This window comes from Falco punctatus, assembly GCF_963210335.1.
Source record: "Falco punctatus genome assembly, chromosome: 7".
Taxonomy (NCBI): Eukaryota; Metazoa; Chordata; class Aves; order Falconiformes; family Falconidae; genus Falco; species Falco punctatus.
The window spans coordinates 8,456,851-8,473,087 of NC_137587.1; the positions used below are offsets into that span (position 1 = coordinate 8,456,851).

General features: G+C 50.2%; 2 protein-coding genes across 17 annotated transcripts in view; one reads left to right on the top strand and one right to left on the bottom strand.

Annotated features, from left to right (window-relative positions):
• ANGEL1 (angel homolog 1) overlaps positions 1-16,237 on the top strand; it is a gene marked incomplete at its 3' end in the record, with an annotated part of 174,234 nt that overhangs the window by 17,628 nt on the left and 140,369 nt on the right. The window contains exon 11 of one of the 15 annotated variants that reach the window (XM_080395977.1): positions 13,059-13,829. The exons of the other annotated variants lie outside the window; for them this stretch is intronic. Within the exon in view, the coding sequence (XP_080252103.1) occupies positions 13,059-13,069 (11 nt within the window). Of the gene's footprint in view, positions 1-13,058; positions 13,830-16,237 lie in introns of those variants that run through there. 15 annotated transcript variants of the gene reach the window in all.
• VASH1 (vasohibin 1) lies at positions 1,089-14,623 on the bottom strand. Of its 2 annotated transcripts, XR_013929533.1 has the most exons (8): positions 13,850-14,623; positions 8,161-8,249; positions 7,008-7,064; positions 5,840-5,914; positions 4,421-4,802; positions 3,916-4,028; positions 3,128-3,329; positions 1,089-2,874 (listed from the first exon to the last, which is right to left on the bottom strand). XR_013929533.1 is itself a non-coding variant. In XM_080396002.1 (7 exons), the coding sequence occupies exons 1-7, from the start codon at positions 14,111-14,113 to the stop codon at positions 3,257-3,259; spliced, it is 1,053 nt and encodes a 350-aa protein (XP_080252128.1). In that variant the 5' UTR covers positions 14,114-14,623; the 3' UTR covers positions 1,089-3,256. The 2 variants fall into 2 exon arrangements, 1 of the variants encoding a protein (XP_080252128.1); XM_080396002.1 differs by having other exon boundaries at positions 1,089-3,329.

Consider the following 16,237-nt stretch of genomic DNA (forward strand, 5'->3'; position numbering starts at 1 on the left):
ACATTAAGCGATTAATAGGACTCCTTAAGATCTTTTTTGTTCTGCAGGCACTAAGAAGTATGAGTTACAGTTCTAGTTCCTTCTTTTAATTCCTTCTCTTTAGCTTTAATGACCGCACAAGTAAAAAAAGACTCACCTCCAGACTTTTTCCTTATGGTTAAAGGCAGACAGACCAGAAGCCAGAACAGGTGGATGAGGGAAGAAAGAAGTAGAAGTGCAAAAGTTCATCTTTCATTGTACCCTCAGGTTTCTTATGGCATAAAACTGGATTGCGGGAATCCTCTGTCACAGGGGGATGTGGTCTTGTTAGCAAGGAAGCTAAGCTTTGTATTGAAGTGATTCATCTTGTTACAAAGATGGGGGGAGCAAAAGCAAGAAGGGGAGAATGTTTGGTTATTTTCCAGTTTCTTGCACCACCTGCGCCGTGGAGATGCAGAAACAGCATAAAGGGTGGGAATTCTACCACATGGAGAAACATAGTAGGCAGCTTGAAATAGTAACCTTAGTAGAAGGCTCATGTCTGCTCCTGTGTCCATCTTGAGGAGTGACTAACATTAGATACATAAGAAGAATTAAATGCCTCCTAATGTACATAATTGTGCAACTAAATCTTGAAAGAGGATATTCTTGTCTGGCTACAGCTGAGAATTAAGAGACCTCGAACTCTACCTGTCATTCATTCCCAAAACATCCACTTCCTTTGGTTTTCTAAGCTATTGGCCTCGGTTACATCCTGCAGGAAAATGCTTAATTACCAGGTCAAACAAAGCATTTTGTTTTAAGCCATTCTGCCCTGGTGATCTAACACTGCTGAGCATCCTTTTTGCCCTGCTCTCAAGAAAGCATCATTAGCTTGCAGGTGACCCCTCACTTGTCCCATCTGTTTTGAAGTCTTCCTCCCCCCAACACACTTCCCCTCCTTTCCATCTAAAAAGGCTCAAGTCTGTCCAGCTATTGAATGTGCTCTGTATGAAGCCACTAATTATACTCAAGAGCTTTCCAGTTACTCTGAATTAACTAATTAACCACCCAAAGTCACAGTGCAGATGCATCCTAGTTTTATCTAAGTAGCTTTTATAATTTCCCCCCCCCCCGGATTTCATCTACTTTTATAAAACCTGGCACTCAGTCTCCCTTGCTGACTGCTGCTTGTGTTTATCATATGATTCACAGTGGCACCTGAACGTTCAGCCCGCTGCATAGCAAACGTTATACAAAGGCAGTTTGTGGCTTCCAAGTGACCCATATTATTTACAGGTAACTGTGGTACCTTTACAGCTAACATCATTGTTAGCCTATTTAACATATTTAGACACTAAATACGTTAATTTACAGTCACACAAAATTGACCAGAAAACACATTGAAATGGGTGCTTGGCTTGCTACTGTGTCTAATTTCAAATTGTTGCATGTAGCTGGAGTCCTCCTGGTTGTACAGCACAGCAGAAAAATATAGACTACAGAGAGCTTGGAAAGACAGGCTGCAGTGGTGTGGATATAGTGCCTTGCAAGTTACATCACAGTTAAGGATGTACAATTAGGAACCTGTAAGGCCTGAGTTAAATCGCTTGTGGGTGGTGCTTCTAGGATTAACGCTACTTTAACTCTACAGAAGAGCTGATTTGTTTGGGGATAAGAACCCATTCTCTGCCACCAGAATAGCGCTGCTTATACGAGGGTGTGGCACAGCAATACTGCAACAAAACACCTGCTAGAGCTAAGCTCCATCGTGTTTCTAAAAGGTTGGCAGGAAAGAATAAGCCCAGTTCTAACAGAATTAAAGTCTAGCTGCTTGTCAGTGCCGTGATAAAACAAGACTCAGTTTCTCTCAAGATACCGCCACTCCTAAGCTCAGTGTTTGCATCCCGGTGATCACCTCAAGGCCATGCTGTTCTGACTTCTGGCAACCCCACTGTTTCTAGGCCCTAGGCCTCAAAGAGATGTCTGACAATACTCCAGATTTCTGACAAGCATTACGCTGTTTAATCAGTAGTACAACACTCCCCTGAAAAGAAGCGTAGGAAGAGTAAAGGCTGTAAGCGGGCAAAAAGGCCCGGCCCAGCCCTGTGGCGATGGCTAGCCTCAGTGGTGCTGTTAAATCCTGTAGCTATCCAAAGAGCTAGAAGACAAGCACAGCTGTGGGACTGGGGTGAGGAACTACTTTCAGGAGGCTCCAGGCTGAGCTGTCAGGAAAGCAGCTGCAACCTCCTCGAGCAGGACTTCCCACCAGCAGGTGTCTGTAACTCTAGCACTAATGCTACAGTGAGGAAGGGACAAAGGAAAAGAAAAATGCTTGTAAAACCCATTCACATCGTTAAATCCTTCTTTAACTGTTCACTCTTAAAACTCATACCTCAGTGACTGAAGTGCCCTCCACAAGCTTTCACAGTAGCAGTCACTAGAAGTTAATAGAGAGAAGGCTGATGAAGAGATTACACAGAGTTCAGGCTTCCCACTAGCCCCTGCCTGCCCCTGCCTCCACTGCTGGGACAATTGAGGTCTCTGTGCATGTTTTCATATGGCAATGGCATAGGCATATCCTGTCCCACTCAGCCACAAAAGGACTTACAGCAGTTCACCAGCATCACAGTGGGTAAAGAGAATCATCATCCCACTGTTTACCTCCTCAGAGACAATGAAATGCTTTGAAATAGGCAGGACTAAACACAGAAGATGTGGTTTCCCCAGATGAGAGGCCCTTGTACGATCAATAAATCAGGCTGAGCAAATTCAGCCCTGTCTCTCATAAAAGCAGTGATAAACAAAAGTGTTCATAATGACAGACCCAGGAGTTTTTGCACAAGATGCAGGGGCCATCCCATTCCAGCATCACTTCTTCCTCAGCCCTGCAGGCCTTGCATGGATTGAAGACTTCTGTGCAGACAGGGAAGAAATACTGTTGACAAGATTCTTCACCTACTTGCTGTCAACACAAAAAAATCGATAGCAAGTCTGCTGACCCCACTCACTTCATATCTTCCTGCAGCAAACTCCCACTAATATACAGATTTTTTTTTTTTAAATACTTGTTTCAGTGAATTAAGATAGACACCTCTCCCAGAAACAGGCAGGTGAATCCTCTGGGACCCATGGGATCCAGCTCTGGGACTGGCCCACTAGGAAGTACCTGGGAAGGTCAGCACTGTTCCATTCCAGCTCCCCTGTCCCCTTTGTCAGAATCACTGCAGGTGGATCCAGGTCCCAGTTGTGGCCAGCAAGAAGTCTGCGGAGCCAGGCACCCAAGGCACAGCTCTCTTCACACCCGGATCTGGTACCCATTGAGGTCTGGCATGGCTTTGGAATCGGCAGGCTTCTTCTCACCAGATGGCCTGTGAGCAAAGATGGTAAAGAACTATATAAAAACTGTTATTTCAGTCAGGAGGTGCTGACAGCACAGAAAAAGGTACAGGAAAGCTTCAGACTTATCCTACGCTATTGAGAGCAGGATTATTCTGCAACCTCCAGTGACTCTCCTAACAATCTCCACAGAAGAGAATGCAGGTTAGGAAGAGTAGAAAGTCCACTCTGGTGCCCCAGATCAGTTTCAGGAAAACAGTCTCACTGACAGCAGTGTAATTTTTGGAATCTCTTTGGGACACAATGTCTGTGAGACATCAGAGCTCAAACCCCTGCATAAGGTTAAATATCACCTAGCAAGGGCACTGTCTATTTGAGCTGCCTTCCTCCTCCCTGCCAAAACAAAAAAACCAAACAGCCACCCCCCACTCCCCAAGCAATGATAAATTCATAAAGGCACAGACTAGGGAAGAGTGCTACTGCATGTCAGAAAAGTATCCCCTGTTATAAAGAACCCCAGTAAAGACATCAGAAGGAGCTGAAACCAGACAACAAGGTGGAGTCTGTGAGTAAAACAGAGATGCTTTAGATAGGTCTCCTGCCCTCAGCCCCACTCACCGTCGGTCTCCGCGGCTGTTGCGCCGATGGGGGCTGGCCTGACCTCTCTGTGGGGAGGAGACATCTTTCTTTCTGTCCTTGGTGGGAGATGGTGGCCCAGTTCCTTTGCCAATCTGCCAGAAAAATTAAGAGCAATGAGCAGAAAACCAATACGAGTAGTAACCTGAAAACAGAAAGCCTAACAACAATTAATTATATGGGAATACAAGACAAAAAGGCAAGGCAAGTGCATCAAAAATGCAAAAGCCAGAAAAAACAAGCTACAGAGACAGCCACAATGGCTCCAAGGACTGTATACAGTCCAAGCTAATCGCAACTGCAGTACTGCACAAGCATCCATTAGGGGACTGGCCTGTACACAAAGGAAAAGAGCCCCCAGCCTCCAATTCACCTTCTACTCTACCACCATCTAGGCGAGCCTCCTGCCACTTCATTACCCCAGCATACCATCAGCCAGGCAAGACTGGGTGCAGCAGTGAACTACTTCTCCATCCCTGCTGCTTACCTTCAGCCGCATATCACGGGCATGTCTCTCAAGCTCTTTGCGGAAGTCCTCCCGGGTTAGCTTGTCTAGATCCAGGATGGAGTGCTTCCACTCGATCTGCTCCACACTGTGTGGGTCATGGGACACACAGTGGCCCAGCTTCACCTTTTTGAGAGTGTGCCAGCAGCGGCGATATGCCTCCTCAAAGTCAAAGATGAGTTCACTCAGTGTGCGGAAGACGGGTGCTTTGTACATGAGCTCCTCACGTCGGCTGATGCCCAGTGCCCCATAGCGGCCTCCAAAGTTCACCCCCAGCACAATGTGTCGGAAGTAGTTCCCTGAGAAGTGGGTTTTGAAGCTGATGGGGAAACGGTCCAGCGTGGTCATGTTGTTGGTGAGGTAACTGACAGCAGCCACTGTTCAGGAAACAACCAGTGATACCACTTTCTTGACAAGATCCTTCCTGCTCCAAACCCTCCTAGCCTGCTCAGCAGACTCGCCACCGATTCAGGCATCACATCGGCAGAATTTGTTCTCCAGATCAAGAGTCCAGCTAATTGCAAGCTGCCCTACTTTCAGCTGGGTCATGGGGAAACCAGACTTGGCCTCTTCATCAAGTCACTCAAAGGGAAGTTAATTTCAAGGCAGTTTTGTGATGCAGACGTTGCAATGCTAATACCTGAAACATGCTGCATTCCACAGTCCCCAAACTGCTAACGCTGCAGCATTATTCCTCAGTTTGTTTTAATCTCTTTTACTAGCTACTGTTCCACACACAAACTGAGGAACCTTCAGGACAAAATACTCCTCAGACTACCCTTTCGAACCATTCACTTGCCATCTCTGCTCCTCCAGGTAGCTTTGCCAGTATGCATCAAGAACCTAGAGCCTGAGCGACATAGACTAAACCTGGAAGATAGCTAGGAAAGATGTGTACTTAAAAGATCACACATGTCTAGAATGAATAAAGGTATTGCCTAAGCTGGCAGGCAGTGTTAGACATAATAGTAAAGTGACATACACCATAATTAGAAGTCAGGGAGGATCCCTAACTTACTTTAATGTAGAACACATACAGGCAACATTGCAGTAAGGGAACAATAGTGTCCACAAAGGTCTTCCTGGACTAACTAGCTAATGTTTTTGCCCCTCTTTAGATGTTCCTTAGATCCTTCCTTTATCTTTTACTCACATGTGGAGCTGTCCAGAGCAGCACCACCCTCCTTGGGGAAGGAGGAGCAACTCTGAAGAACAAGTTCTGACATTTCAGAGAATTGCTTGGATTTGGATTTTATTGGTGGGATTTTTTGGGAGATCTGGGGAGGGAAACCAGAGGGGTGTGGCTTGGTGACAATATTAGCAGTCTAAAAGCATTCTAAGAGAGCAAAGGAGAAAACACAAGGATGGGTAGACATGCACAATTCCAAGAGGAAAGGATACATTCCCAGGATCACAGCTTCCAGGCATTTAATTGGCAGGGCCTCTTTGGTCATTTCTTTGGCCAGATCCATCAGCCTGCAGAGTGGGATAAGGGAAAGACGATGAGACTTAAGAGGCTTTATGCTATGCAAGTATGGCCAGTTCAGCCCTTTTGCACTGTGTATGTAAATAGGTTTCCAGGAGAGAAGGTGGCCCACTGAGGACAGGGAACAGAAGAAAATATCTTCTTTATGAAGATATTAAATCCAAACCAGGTCTCTACCACATGCTGTCGCTGCTTACAAGGAACTCCCTTCAGTGAGTTACATCAAAGCTGCCTACTAGGGCAACCTCTGTTCTCGGGGAGACCACAGCACTTGGCTCATTGAGTTCTGGATGGACACCAATGTGACCACAAGCAGAAGCTTCAAAGGACCAAAAGCCAGCAATGTTTGCCTCACAAGGTTCAAGGACAGTGAAGCCCTCTTCTCTGGCATCAATCCTACTCTCTATTCAACAAATACTGTGGAGGAGACATTGCACTGATTACAGCACAAGACATTTGGGGTCACATAAGTCTATGGACTAGATCAATAGTAAGAAGCCAGTCTTGGAAGACTCCCAGTATGCTGGCCAAGAGAGGCAATGAACATCAGGTGCTTGTTGCCAGGAACTTACGGGGCACAGCGCCTCCCAAAATTTGCAGTCAGGAGAATCCCCCTTGTCCTTCAAAGTACGAGGCACCAAAAGCTTAGTGAGCCTAGATTCTGCAAAGGCACTCACAGGAACTATGAAGTTAGACCTGTAAAGATACCTGGCTTTTATGAAGCTTGTTCAGGGCAGGACCTAATTTCAGAATCCATCAGAAGTTCATACAGTTACATTCCAATTAGAAGCAGGCAGAATCTGCACATCTTTGAAAAGCATTTATGTTATTTTACTGGATTTACCAATTCACGACAACAAAACCTGCTTTTGTCCTTGAGAAAGGCCAGACGCAGCTCTGCCCAGCCATGCCCCAGGCAACAGACAATATGAAGTCACCTAAAGTAGGACGGAGCTGCAGTACTGAAAGCCCCAAGTGCCACCTAGACCTTGGTCAGGGGATGGAAGAAAAAGCAGTGAGTACAAGCAAGGCCCCTGCATCTTAAAGCAAAGATTAAATGCAGTAGGGGCTGCCAGCACTTACCCAGTCAGAGGTCTGCTCTTCTTAATCTCAAAGAATTGTGTCCCAGTGTGATTGTACCTGGAGGCAAGAAGTTAAGGGCTGGACAGCTTGGAAAGCAGAGTATGAAGATAAACCTGTCTGAAGAACTTTCATGTTACTTATTCTTACAGCAAAGTCATGATCCCACAAATATAACAGCAATGCAAGAAAGTCCCCACCTCCCTCCTGCATTTCTCCCATTTATAGTTACTTTTTACTTCCACTGTATTTCCTTCCTGTCAATTCTTCTCTTTCTCTTCCCCACACACAGGTTTCCACTCGATTTCCCAAAGGTCCATGCTGACAGTACATGCTGTGCTCAGCTTTGCAGTTACAAGGGCAGAACAAAGTTTGCTAGATCTCTGCCTGCTCCTGTCTCTACAAAATGCACGGAGCATTGAAATGTTCACGGTATCTTATTCTAAGACTGACTGGGACCCAGTCTAGAGCACCTTGGATGGTGAGAGATGCCAAAAGGTCTGCCTCCTTACCTTGTTTTAAGGCTGAAGCCAGAGCTGGCTGTGTATCTCACCAGTGAGATTAGACTGTGCTTGCATGGCACATACCTGCTGTCCAGCACAACAGGGATGGAGAGATCTCATTCCCAGGACAGAGTCACAGGGACAGCTCTGCATGTAAAGGGGCAGGATACTACAGATGTTCAAAAGCAGGGCAGCTGACCGTCCTTCAGACAGCTACAGAGAAGAGTATTCGAATGGGATGACCTGAGAGGCAGTTTTCTCAAAACCATAGCTCACCTGTGCCTCAACAGTGAGGTGACACAGTTTGTAGTCCATCTGAGGCCTGGCTGTCAGGGTCTCAGATACGCGTGTTTTTAACGAAATGGCACTGTAAAGCCACTGACCTAGAAGGGTGGGTAGTGGGGAAAGGCCCTTGACAACATGCCTATTTGTTACACGGAGTGAACAGGATCAGAAGGTAACTTGGGCAGAAAAGAAAAGAAACAGAGCAAGAAAACAAACCATCATCCCAAGTCCAGCTTCCTGTTTCCAGGGAGCAAATTTCAGTTCCTCTCCAGCTATGACCGAGCTTTTCTGTTTGCAGGGAAAGAAAGTCCCCTCACTCCCTCTTTCTGGGTTACCACACCAGTGACTAAGGTAACAGTAAAGGATACTGAAGCTCCCTGATGTAGCGCTGTACAGCTTCCAGGCGCTCAGGGATGGGGGTGGACGGCTGGAACGCAGGCACACTTGGTATGGCAATCTGAAATGGGGAGCAGAACATACATCATTGCTTCCAAACCTCTCCAACTTCTTGCTGAACTCAGTGGCACATAGCTACAGGGAGTGTGTTTCTCTGAAACCAGCCCCTTTTTGCTGTCTGAAGTGACTACACCAGGAACATTCCTCTGCTCCCACACGGATAACTGGGAAGGAATTCAGAATGAAGCACCACCACAGAGCTGCAAGAGAAACTGAGAGAAAGGCTCCTGCATTTAGGCAACATTACATTGGAACAATTGGATAAAATTAACTGACAAGGCAAGATGCGAGACAAGAAGGCTATCACCTGAAGGAGCTTGGTTGGACTCATTTGAATATGCAAACTGGAAGAATCACAGAATGGTCAGGGTTGGAAGGGACCTCTGGAGATCATCTAGTCCAACCCCCTGGTAAAGCAGGTTCACCTAGAGTAGGTTGCACAGCATCATGTCCAGGCAGGCTGGGTGGGTTTTGAGTGTTTCCAGAGAAGGAGACTCCACAAGCTCTCCGGACAGCCTGTCCCAGTGCCCTGTCACCCTCAAAAGCAAAGAAGTTTTTCCCTATATTCAGACGGAACCTCCTGTGCTGCACTTTGTGCCCATTGCCCCTTGTCGCTGGGCACTGCTGAAAAGAGCCTGGCCCCATCCTCTTGGCGCTCACCCTTAAAGATACTTGCCTTCAATGATAAGATCCCCTCTCAGTCTTCTCTTCTCCAGGCTAAACAGACCCAGCTCTCTCAGTCTTTCCTCAAAAGGGAGATATTTCAGTCCCCTCATCATCTTTGTAGCCCTCCACTGGACCCCCTCCCAGCAGTTCCCTGTGTCTCTTGAACTGGGGAGCCCAGCACTGGACACAGCACTCCAGATGCACCTCCCCAGGGCAGAGCAGAGGGGCAGGATCACCTCCCTTGACCCTGGTAGCCACACTCTCCTAGAGAAGGAGAGAGAGGCAAAAATGGAAAACGAGTTTCCCCAAAGCAACCAGAGCATGGAACGGTCCTGTAAGCAAGGGTATAAAGGTCCTTCAGTGCCTCCTGGTATCTCAGGTGAGTTGGCACTGACTAGGACACAGGCTTGTCAGCATCACAACTTCTGCCCTGAAGTGTCTGTTGTTTTGAATTACGTGGTCAGAGAATGACTTCTGAAAGTTCACCACTCGGACTGCTGTCCCATTCTGATGCCTCATGAGTCCGGTCAGATTTTCCTCACCATTTGCCCCACAGGGGATAACTGCAGCCTTGTTAACAGCTGAGAAAATGTGTCCACAGGACAAATAAAATGGAGAAGACACAAGTTTGGTGTGACTGACAGGCTTGGAGAAACAGCCCAGCATTTTCCCTCTGAAGGATAGCTCATGCCTTGCAGACAGCCCTCTGATACCAGACTGCAGCTTTTCACAGCACTTAGGTTTTTAGCATTTCAGTTCCTCCTCAGACTTCCCCCAGAGCTGGGCTATCCCCAGCTAAGAAAGAGTGAGTCAGAACTAGATCTTCCCTTGGGCCTTCCACTCTGCTGTGCACAACTGCCTCTGCAGGCCATGGTTTTGTAGCCAGCAGTGCTGCTTAGCCACTCCTCACCCTCCTTGTGTATTTCTGCGGCCACTCATTTCCATACCTCCAGCTGCTGCCCTGGGCTGGCATAAGCAACTGGTGAGCTGGGCCAGGCACCTGAACCAGCTGAAAGCCAAGCCAGCAAGCATGGGTAGTTTTCAGTCAGATCAGTTCCCTGTCCTGGTTTGCCACATGGCCGCACTTTGCTTATGCCTGCACGGCAGAGGGGCAGAGACTTAAGGTTAAGAGATGGGCGGTTGCTGCCTCTGGAAACTAATCTGTAACTGTTTTTCAGTCTAGCTCCAAACACCATCAGCAAGTAAACACTGAGCCAAACCCAGTCTCTTATCTATTTTCTCTCCCGTGTTTTGATTTATTTTTTTTTTTAAACTTAAGTAGCATCTTTTGGACACTCGTACCCATTTTTCTAGCATCTTTTGGAGCCAGTGCCTCATTTCTGTACCCTGTGTGGAGCAAGCAGAGGCACCAGCCGGCTCACTTGCAGGAGACAGCACAGGAACAGCAGGAGCAGATGTGAAACTGGGTTTGTTCAGCCACAGCAGGAGCAGGGAAGGCTCCAGAGAGCAGCACAGGGATGGAGCCACCTCTGGAACTACACGAGCTGAGTCAGTTTGGATGCTGTGAGCTGACACACTGACTCACAGGAAATCATTTCCAGGCAGAAACAATGAAAGAGGTACCAACCAGGACAGGCTGACTATTTAACTTTGTTTCATTTCTTCAGCATGGAGACTTTCATGCTTTTTGAGTGGAGACAGACACGTTAAGTGCATGTTGACAGCACAGACTAATGATTCTGGGTAGTTACTCTTCCCTTTACTAGTACAGACCCCCAGATCCCTTTTCCTCAAAGGACTGTGCAACAGGCAGCGTAATGGCAACCAGTTCAGCAGGGGACTAGTTAATGCAGAAAATCCTCCTGCACCTCAAGTAATTAAACTGATGAAAGTACAGCATGCTCGCTCTTTCTCTCTCAGATCTGGGCCTGCAGCCCAGACTGGGCTGCAGTTTCTTTTGCTTCAGGTCTATAGCATTTTAATGGGGCAGCAGAAGCAGGAGGAGAGGAATAAGGTCTCCATCCCTCAATCCCACACTGACAGGATGGGACATTCTAATGCTTTGTTCTGGCCCAGCATCATCCACTGCACATCTCAGAAGGGTTATAAATATTAGGCAGTCTTCACAGTCCTCCAGAAAGCACAGAAGAATTTATTTATAAAAGAAAAGACAGGAAATCAGATCTATTTGGCTTTCCTTTTAGTTATTCTGAAAGCTGGAGAGAGAGCTAGGAAGAGAGCCCAGATTTCCCAGAGTATGTATCTCTGCCAGGCTTAGCAGACTGACTGAACACATCCTTGGTCCTTCATCACTTGTGTGGAGGGGTGGCATCACCCCACTCCTAGATCCATGCACCCCAGCAGGCTGGCATGGGACTAGGGCTCTGCTTTTAGAAGGGAGATCCCAACAACAACAGATTTTTGTGTACTGGGAGGGCCACGCCGCACATGAGACAAGGCAGATGGCAGTGAGGCAGGGACAAAGCTCCACTCTCAGCCATACCACAGAGGTGCTTTTTTGGCCAGCCTAGTTCAGCAACAGTTTCTTTTACGGTGCTTATACATATCCAGGTGCCTCCCTAATACTTTTGCAAGCGACTTGGGAGCAGTATCAATCCCAGCTGTTAGCCTAACTGAAGAAACTGGATTTTTTCCCCTCTCTCTCTGTGAACCCATTAGATGCAACTCTTCCCGTCTTTGCCCTCATAACCACCGCATCTGAAAGCCATCATTTCTTAATGAGGCAAGCATGCATCGCTTTGTATTTCTAGCGTGTGCCCATTTAATGGTCCCAGCAGCTCCAAGCAAAGCAGTACTCCACCCTGTCGCTACAAAGGAAATGACCTGCAGGAGGCTGGCGCTCTCAAGCCCAGCATGCATGGCCGATAAACTTCAGTCCTGCCAGTGTGGCATGGCTCACTCGATACCCACTCACTCCAAATCTCCCTGAAGGAAATGGAGACCAGCAGAGATCTCTGAGCTCTCACACCCCAGTGAAAGACACAGCCCCTGCAGCTGACCTGTGGACATAAAAAGCCTGATCACAGCCTCCTGCAGTCATCATTTTACAGTATTAAGTTTATTTTATTGACAACTCTATTTTATGGACACCCAATGCTGGCTACAATTCAAAGCCAACAATTTCAGAGCAGGCAAACCACTGTCCAATTCCCAACACCTAAAAAGGCTTATTCGCCCTCCAGCACATGGAGAGTACTTGGCTTTTCAAAGGAGCTAGCCCTGCAGAGTACACTCATTTGCCCTAATCCTCATCTGTTGCATCAGCCACTCAAAGAAACTTGATGGCACAGAGACAGGTGGGGATACAAGCAGCCCTCAAATATAAAACACATCCCTAGAGGGCAAAAGGAGCTAGGAAAACAGAGCCCATCCATCCTTGCTACTTCCTGGATCCCAGCATCCTCTCAGCTGTATGCCTGGTGAGCTTGGGAATGGGATCCCAGATTGCAGAACACTGAGTAGTTTATAGGCCTGGTTCCCAGGGGTGCTAGCAGATGCCAAAAAAAAAAATGGATAGCCCAATTTCACCTGTCTTTGCAAGAGCTCATACCACTTGCATCCCCTAACTGTAACCCTTTGACACCAAGACTATCAAGTGAGAACAGTGGAAGTACTTCCCATTAAGACCAAAGCCAGAGACTGAACACTGCATTGCCCTCTGCTCATGCGCTGGACTCGTTTGTGAACTTCCTTCTTCCATTTCCCTCAGCTCTCCCAGCCAAATCGGCCCTTTTGGTCAGTAAGTAGTGGGTGTTCTGACTGATCTGAAATACTTGCAGCCTGCACCCAAGCTCAGGATGGAGTCTGAGGGAAGAAATCTGAAAAGGAAGGAAAAGTCTAGTGGGGTTAGAATGGGGGCTGTAATCAGGATTCAAGATTTGTTCTGGTTGCTGCCACAGATGCCTATAACTTCACAGCACAAAGGAGGTTACATCACATGCTTCTCCAGAGTTCCTCGCGGAAAGCAGTATGGATAGGCTGGGCTCTATGTAATAGTGTGTTCTTGCATACCTAAATTTACCTTCCCAAGGAGGTAAGTCCTTGCTAAAAAAAAAACTTTATCTCTTTGGATTTGAATTTCCGCTGTTAGTGTGATGGGAATACTCCCAACACCCACCAGCTGGGTGACACACCAAATGTTTGCAGTGTCTTTTGTTCACAGGATGCCAATGAAAGGGGGAGATTTTTCTGCGGTTGAGGTGCAACACCGATAGCAACAATCACAAGAACTCGCATGCAAATGTTTCAGCATGGCACAAGGTTAAGTGAAACCATCGCCAGTTCCTCTGGCTGCTCTTTGGGTAGAGTTTTCTGTAGCGAGGGCAAGAACATGCCTGGAAATACAACATCTGCTCCTACACCAGCAACAAGCTCTGCAAGCGCTCACCAACTCCTCTTAAAACTCTGGCATCAAGAGTCTCTGTTCCGACAGACACTGCTCCGTGCAGGAGTGCTTCTCGGTGTGGGACACTGTGCCCAAACCCAATTTCTTCAGATTCAGAGATTCCCCTCTGCCTGCCTCACTCACCCTCCCGCCTCAAGCATTCAGACTCCTCTGAACTGAACCCTCCTTGTCTTTTCATCATTTATCCAGTGTTCCCCTTCGGGGCAATCTGACCCCCCTCCCAGAGGCTTGCACATCAGCCATCTGAAGTCTCTTTTCCAGCAAGGCCTGGGAAGAAGACCCCTCTTCTTCACCCAGGCAGGAGCGCCCCGCAGCCGCCCCGCGCACTCCGAGCGTGGCTTTGCTTCCTGCAGAGCACCCCCGGGGGACCCTTCCCGAGGGATCGCTCCCGAGCCGGGGAGCCCGGCCTTCAAGGGGGGGGGGGGGGGGGGGATCCCAGCGGGATGTCGCCGTGTCCCCTCATCCCCCCGTGCGCCCCGCAGGGGACGGCCCGGCCCGGGCGCTGCCGCCGACACCTGGCTCGGCTCCGCACCGGCCGCGGGTCTCACCTTGGGCAGGTCGGCGGCGCCCCGGATCCTCTGCGCCACCCGGTCCCCCTCGGGGTGGATCCTGCCCACATGCCGCCACATCCGCTCCCAGGTGGGCTCGTCCACCGGCAGCCCGCCGCGGTTGACGAAGAAGGGGACGCCGCCGTCGCGGAGATCCTCCTCGCCCTCTTCCTCCTGCTGCTCCTCGTCCCGCGGTGCCGCCGCCTCGCCGGCCGGGGGGTGCCTGGCGGCGGCCGCGGCCCCGCCGCCCCCCGGCATCGGCATCGCCGCCGCCCGCGCTCAGCGCCCGTCGCCCGCCGCCGGGCCGCCGGGGGCCGCGTCCCGCATGGCCGGCGCGCCGGGCACGGGGCGTCACCGCCCCCGCCTCGCCCCCGGCGGCGTCGAGGCGGAGGGTTTTCGGGGAAAAGGGGGAGAAAACGCCGGGCGGGGCGGCGCCGGCCGCCGCATCAGGCCGCCGCGGCGGGGGAGGCGCCGGCGGCCCAACCGCCCGCGGCAGTGACGGCGGGCACCGCGCGGGGCGGGCCTGCGGCCGGGGCGCCCCTGCCGCGCCGCCTCCCGAGCGCTGCGCGGGGCGGGGGGCCGGGCGGGGACAGCCGCCGCCCCGGCGGGTGCTGCATGCGGGGTAACAAAGCCCCGCGCGGGGCGGCGCCGGGCCGGGCCGGGCTGGGGCTGGGCCGGGCACCGCTCCGCTCTGCTCCGCCCCGGGCCGGGCGGTGCGGGGTGCCGCAGGCCCCGGATCAGCGGCGGGCGCCCACCACCCTAGGCAGAGGCGCTGTCCGCGGGCGATAAGGCCGGGAGCCGGCTGCGGGCGGGCGATAAGGGGGGGGAGGGGCGGCGGGCGGGGAGGGAGGGCGCGAGCGGCGGAGGGCGGGGCCACGGAGCGGCCGTTTAACGGTCGGCGCGAGGGGCAGGTGGCGGTCTTCGCTGGGGCTGTAGGGCGGCTGAGGGAGCAGGGCTGGCGGGTCCCCACGCCGTGCCGCCCCACGCCGTGCCGCCCCACGCCGTGCCGCCCCACGCCGTGCCGCCCCACGCCGTGCCACGGTGGCTGTGAGGAGCTGAGGTAGAGCTACCAGGTGGAAGGAGGGGGGCGGCAGGGAAGGTAGCTGGGGTCCTCCTGTGCTGCCTGAGCCAGAGGCACAGAGTGACCGCGAAGGGTGGGCTGTCCCCAGGTGGCCGATGTGTGCCTGATCTCGGGGTGTGCCTCTCATGGGAGTGTCCAGCAGGGCTCTTCTGCCTGGAAAGAGACAAAAAGTACACTTTTGTCAACCACAAGTGAAAGACTGAGCGTTGTGCTCTGGCTGCTGGGCCTGGTTCTCTGTCTCAGCCCCCCCCCATAGCACTGAGTGTGCCACTGTGGTTGGAGGTTCTCCAGTGTGTTCCTGACCTAAGGCTTGTGTCCTCATCCATGAAGATGAGGCTATGTCTTGCCGTGGACAGGGCTGCTGTCTGTGTTTTTTCACCACTCTGATATTAATCCATTTCAAAAGCTCTAGTAGAAGAGAAGCGCTGCAAACAAATGGCTGTTGTTCAGCATCAGTGTGGGGAATGGAGGAAATGGATCCTGTGTCAGGTTACCATGGGATTTGATGAGTCCAGAGGACCGGGTGTAACCTTTATGGAGTCTGGCAGAGGGTTTCAGAGAGAAATGCCACTTTGGTAATGCTCTGTGGGCAGGTGTTCACATGAGATTGTTTCTGAGGGCAGAATTAAAGCCGCATCTCTGTTAAACTCAACTGAAGGTTCATTTTATTTTTTTCTTTCAAGAAAATTAAGCTAAACGCATATCCCTGCTTCTTCCTTCTGCCTTCCAAACAAATCACTGGCATTGCCTCATGCAACCTGCATTGATTTCTGGAATACTTAAGCATATGTTTCTTCACTGAACAAGGATTTTCTCTTGAATGGGGACCTTGAACAGTGTTGATTTATCACTTCAGTAAGGTTTTTAGTGGTTTTATGGTTGTCTTTGCCTTTGACCTGTGAGCAAGTGGTGGTTGGTAGAAGTTGACTCCTTATATCTAAAGAGGCAGTAAAGCCTGTGGCAGGAATCGCTCTGCAGCCCCTGAGTGGATGCATTTTTGTAAGAATAGTTCATACCCTCCCACGTCCTTGGCCCCTTCTTCTCCAGCGGTCCCCAATTCCTCTACAGACACAGGACTGGGAGCGTGCCAGTCATGCAATGCCAGTGCACAGGCATACTGGGGGGACATCATCTGCATTTTGGTTGAGTGCCAAGTATATTTCCAGTAACCGTGCTGGGAAAAGGACAGGGTGCAAAGGCTTTAAATGCTTCTTTTAGAGTTGTATTTCCTTCCCTGGCTGAAACCAAGCACAGCTGTCCGTAAAATCAAGGATGCTAGTTCGGAGTTTGAGCACCAGCACTAATTC

Coding starts and splice junctions, on each gene's coding strand:
- VASH1 (XM_080396002.1), bottom strand. CDS start 14,113: ATGCCGATGCCGGGGGGCGGCGGGGCCGCGGCCGCCGCCAGGCACCCC. Junction 8,250..13,849: donor GCGCCGCCGACCTGCCCAAG/GTGAGACCCGCG, acceptor TCCCCATTTCAG/ATTGCCATACCAAGTGTGCC. Junction 5,915..7,007: donor AAGAGCAGACCTCTGACTGG/GTAAGTGCTGGC, acceptor CCCACTCTGCAG/GCTGATGGATCTGGCCAAAG.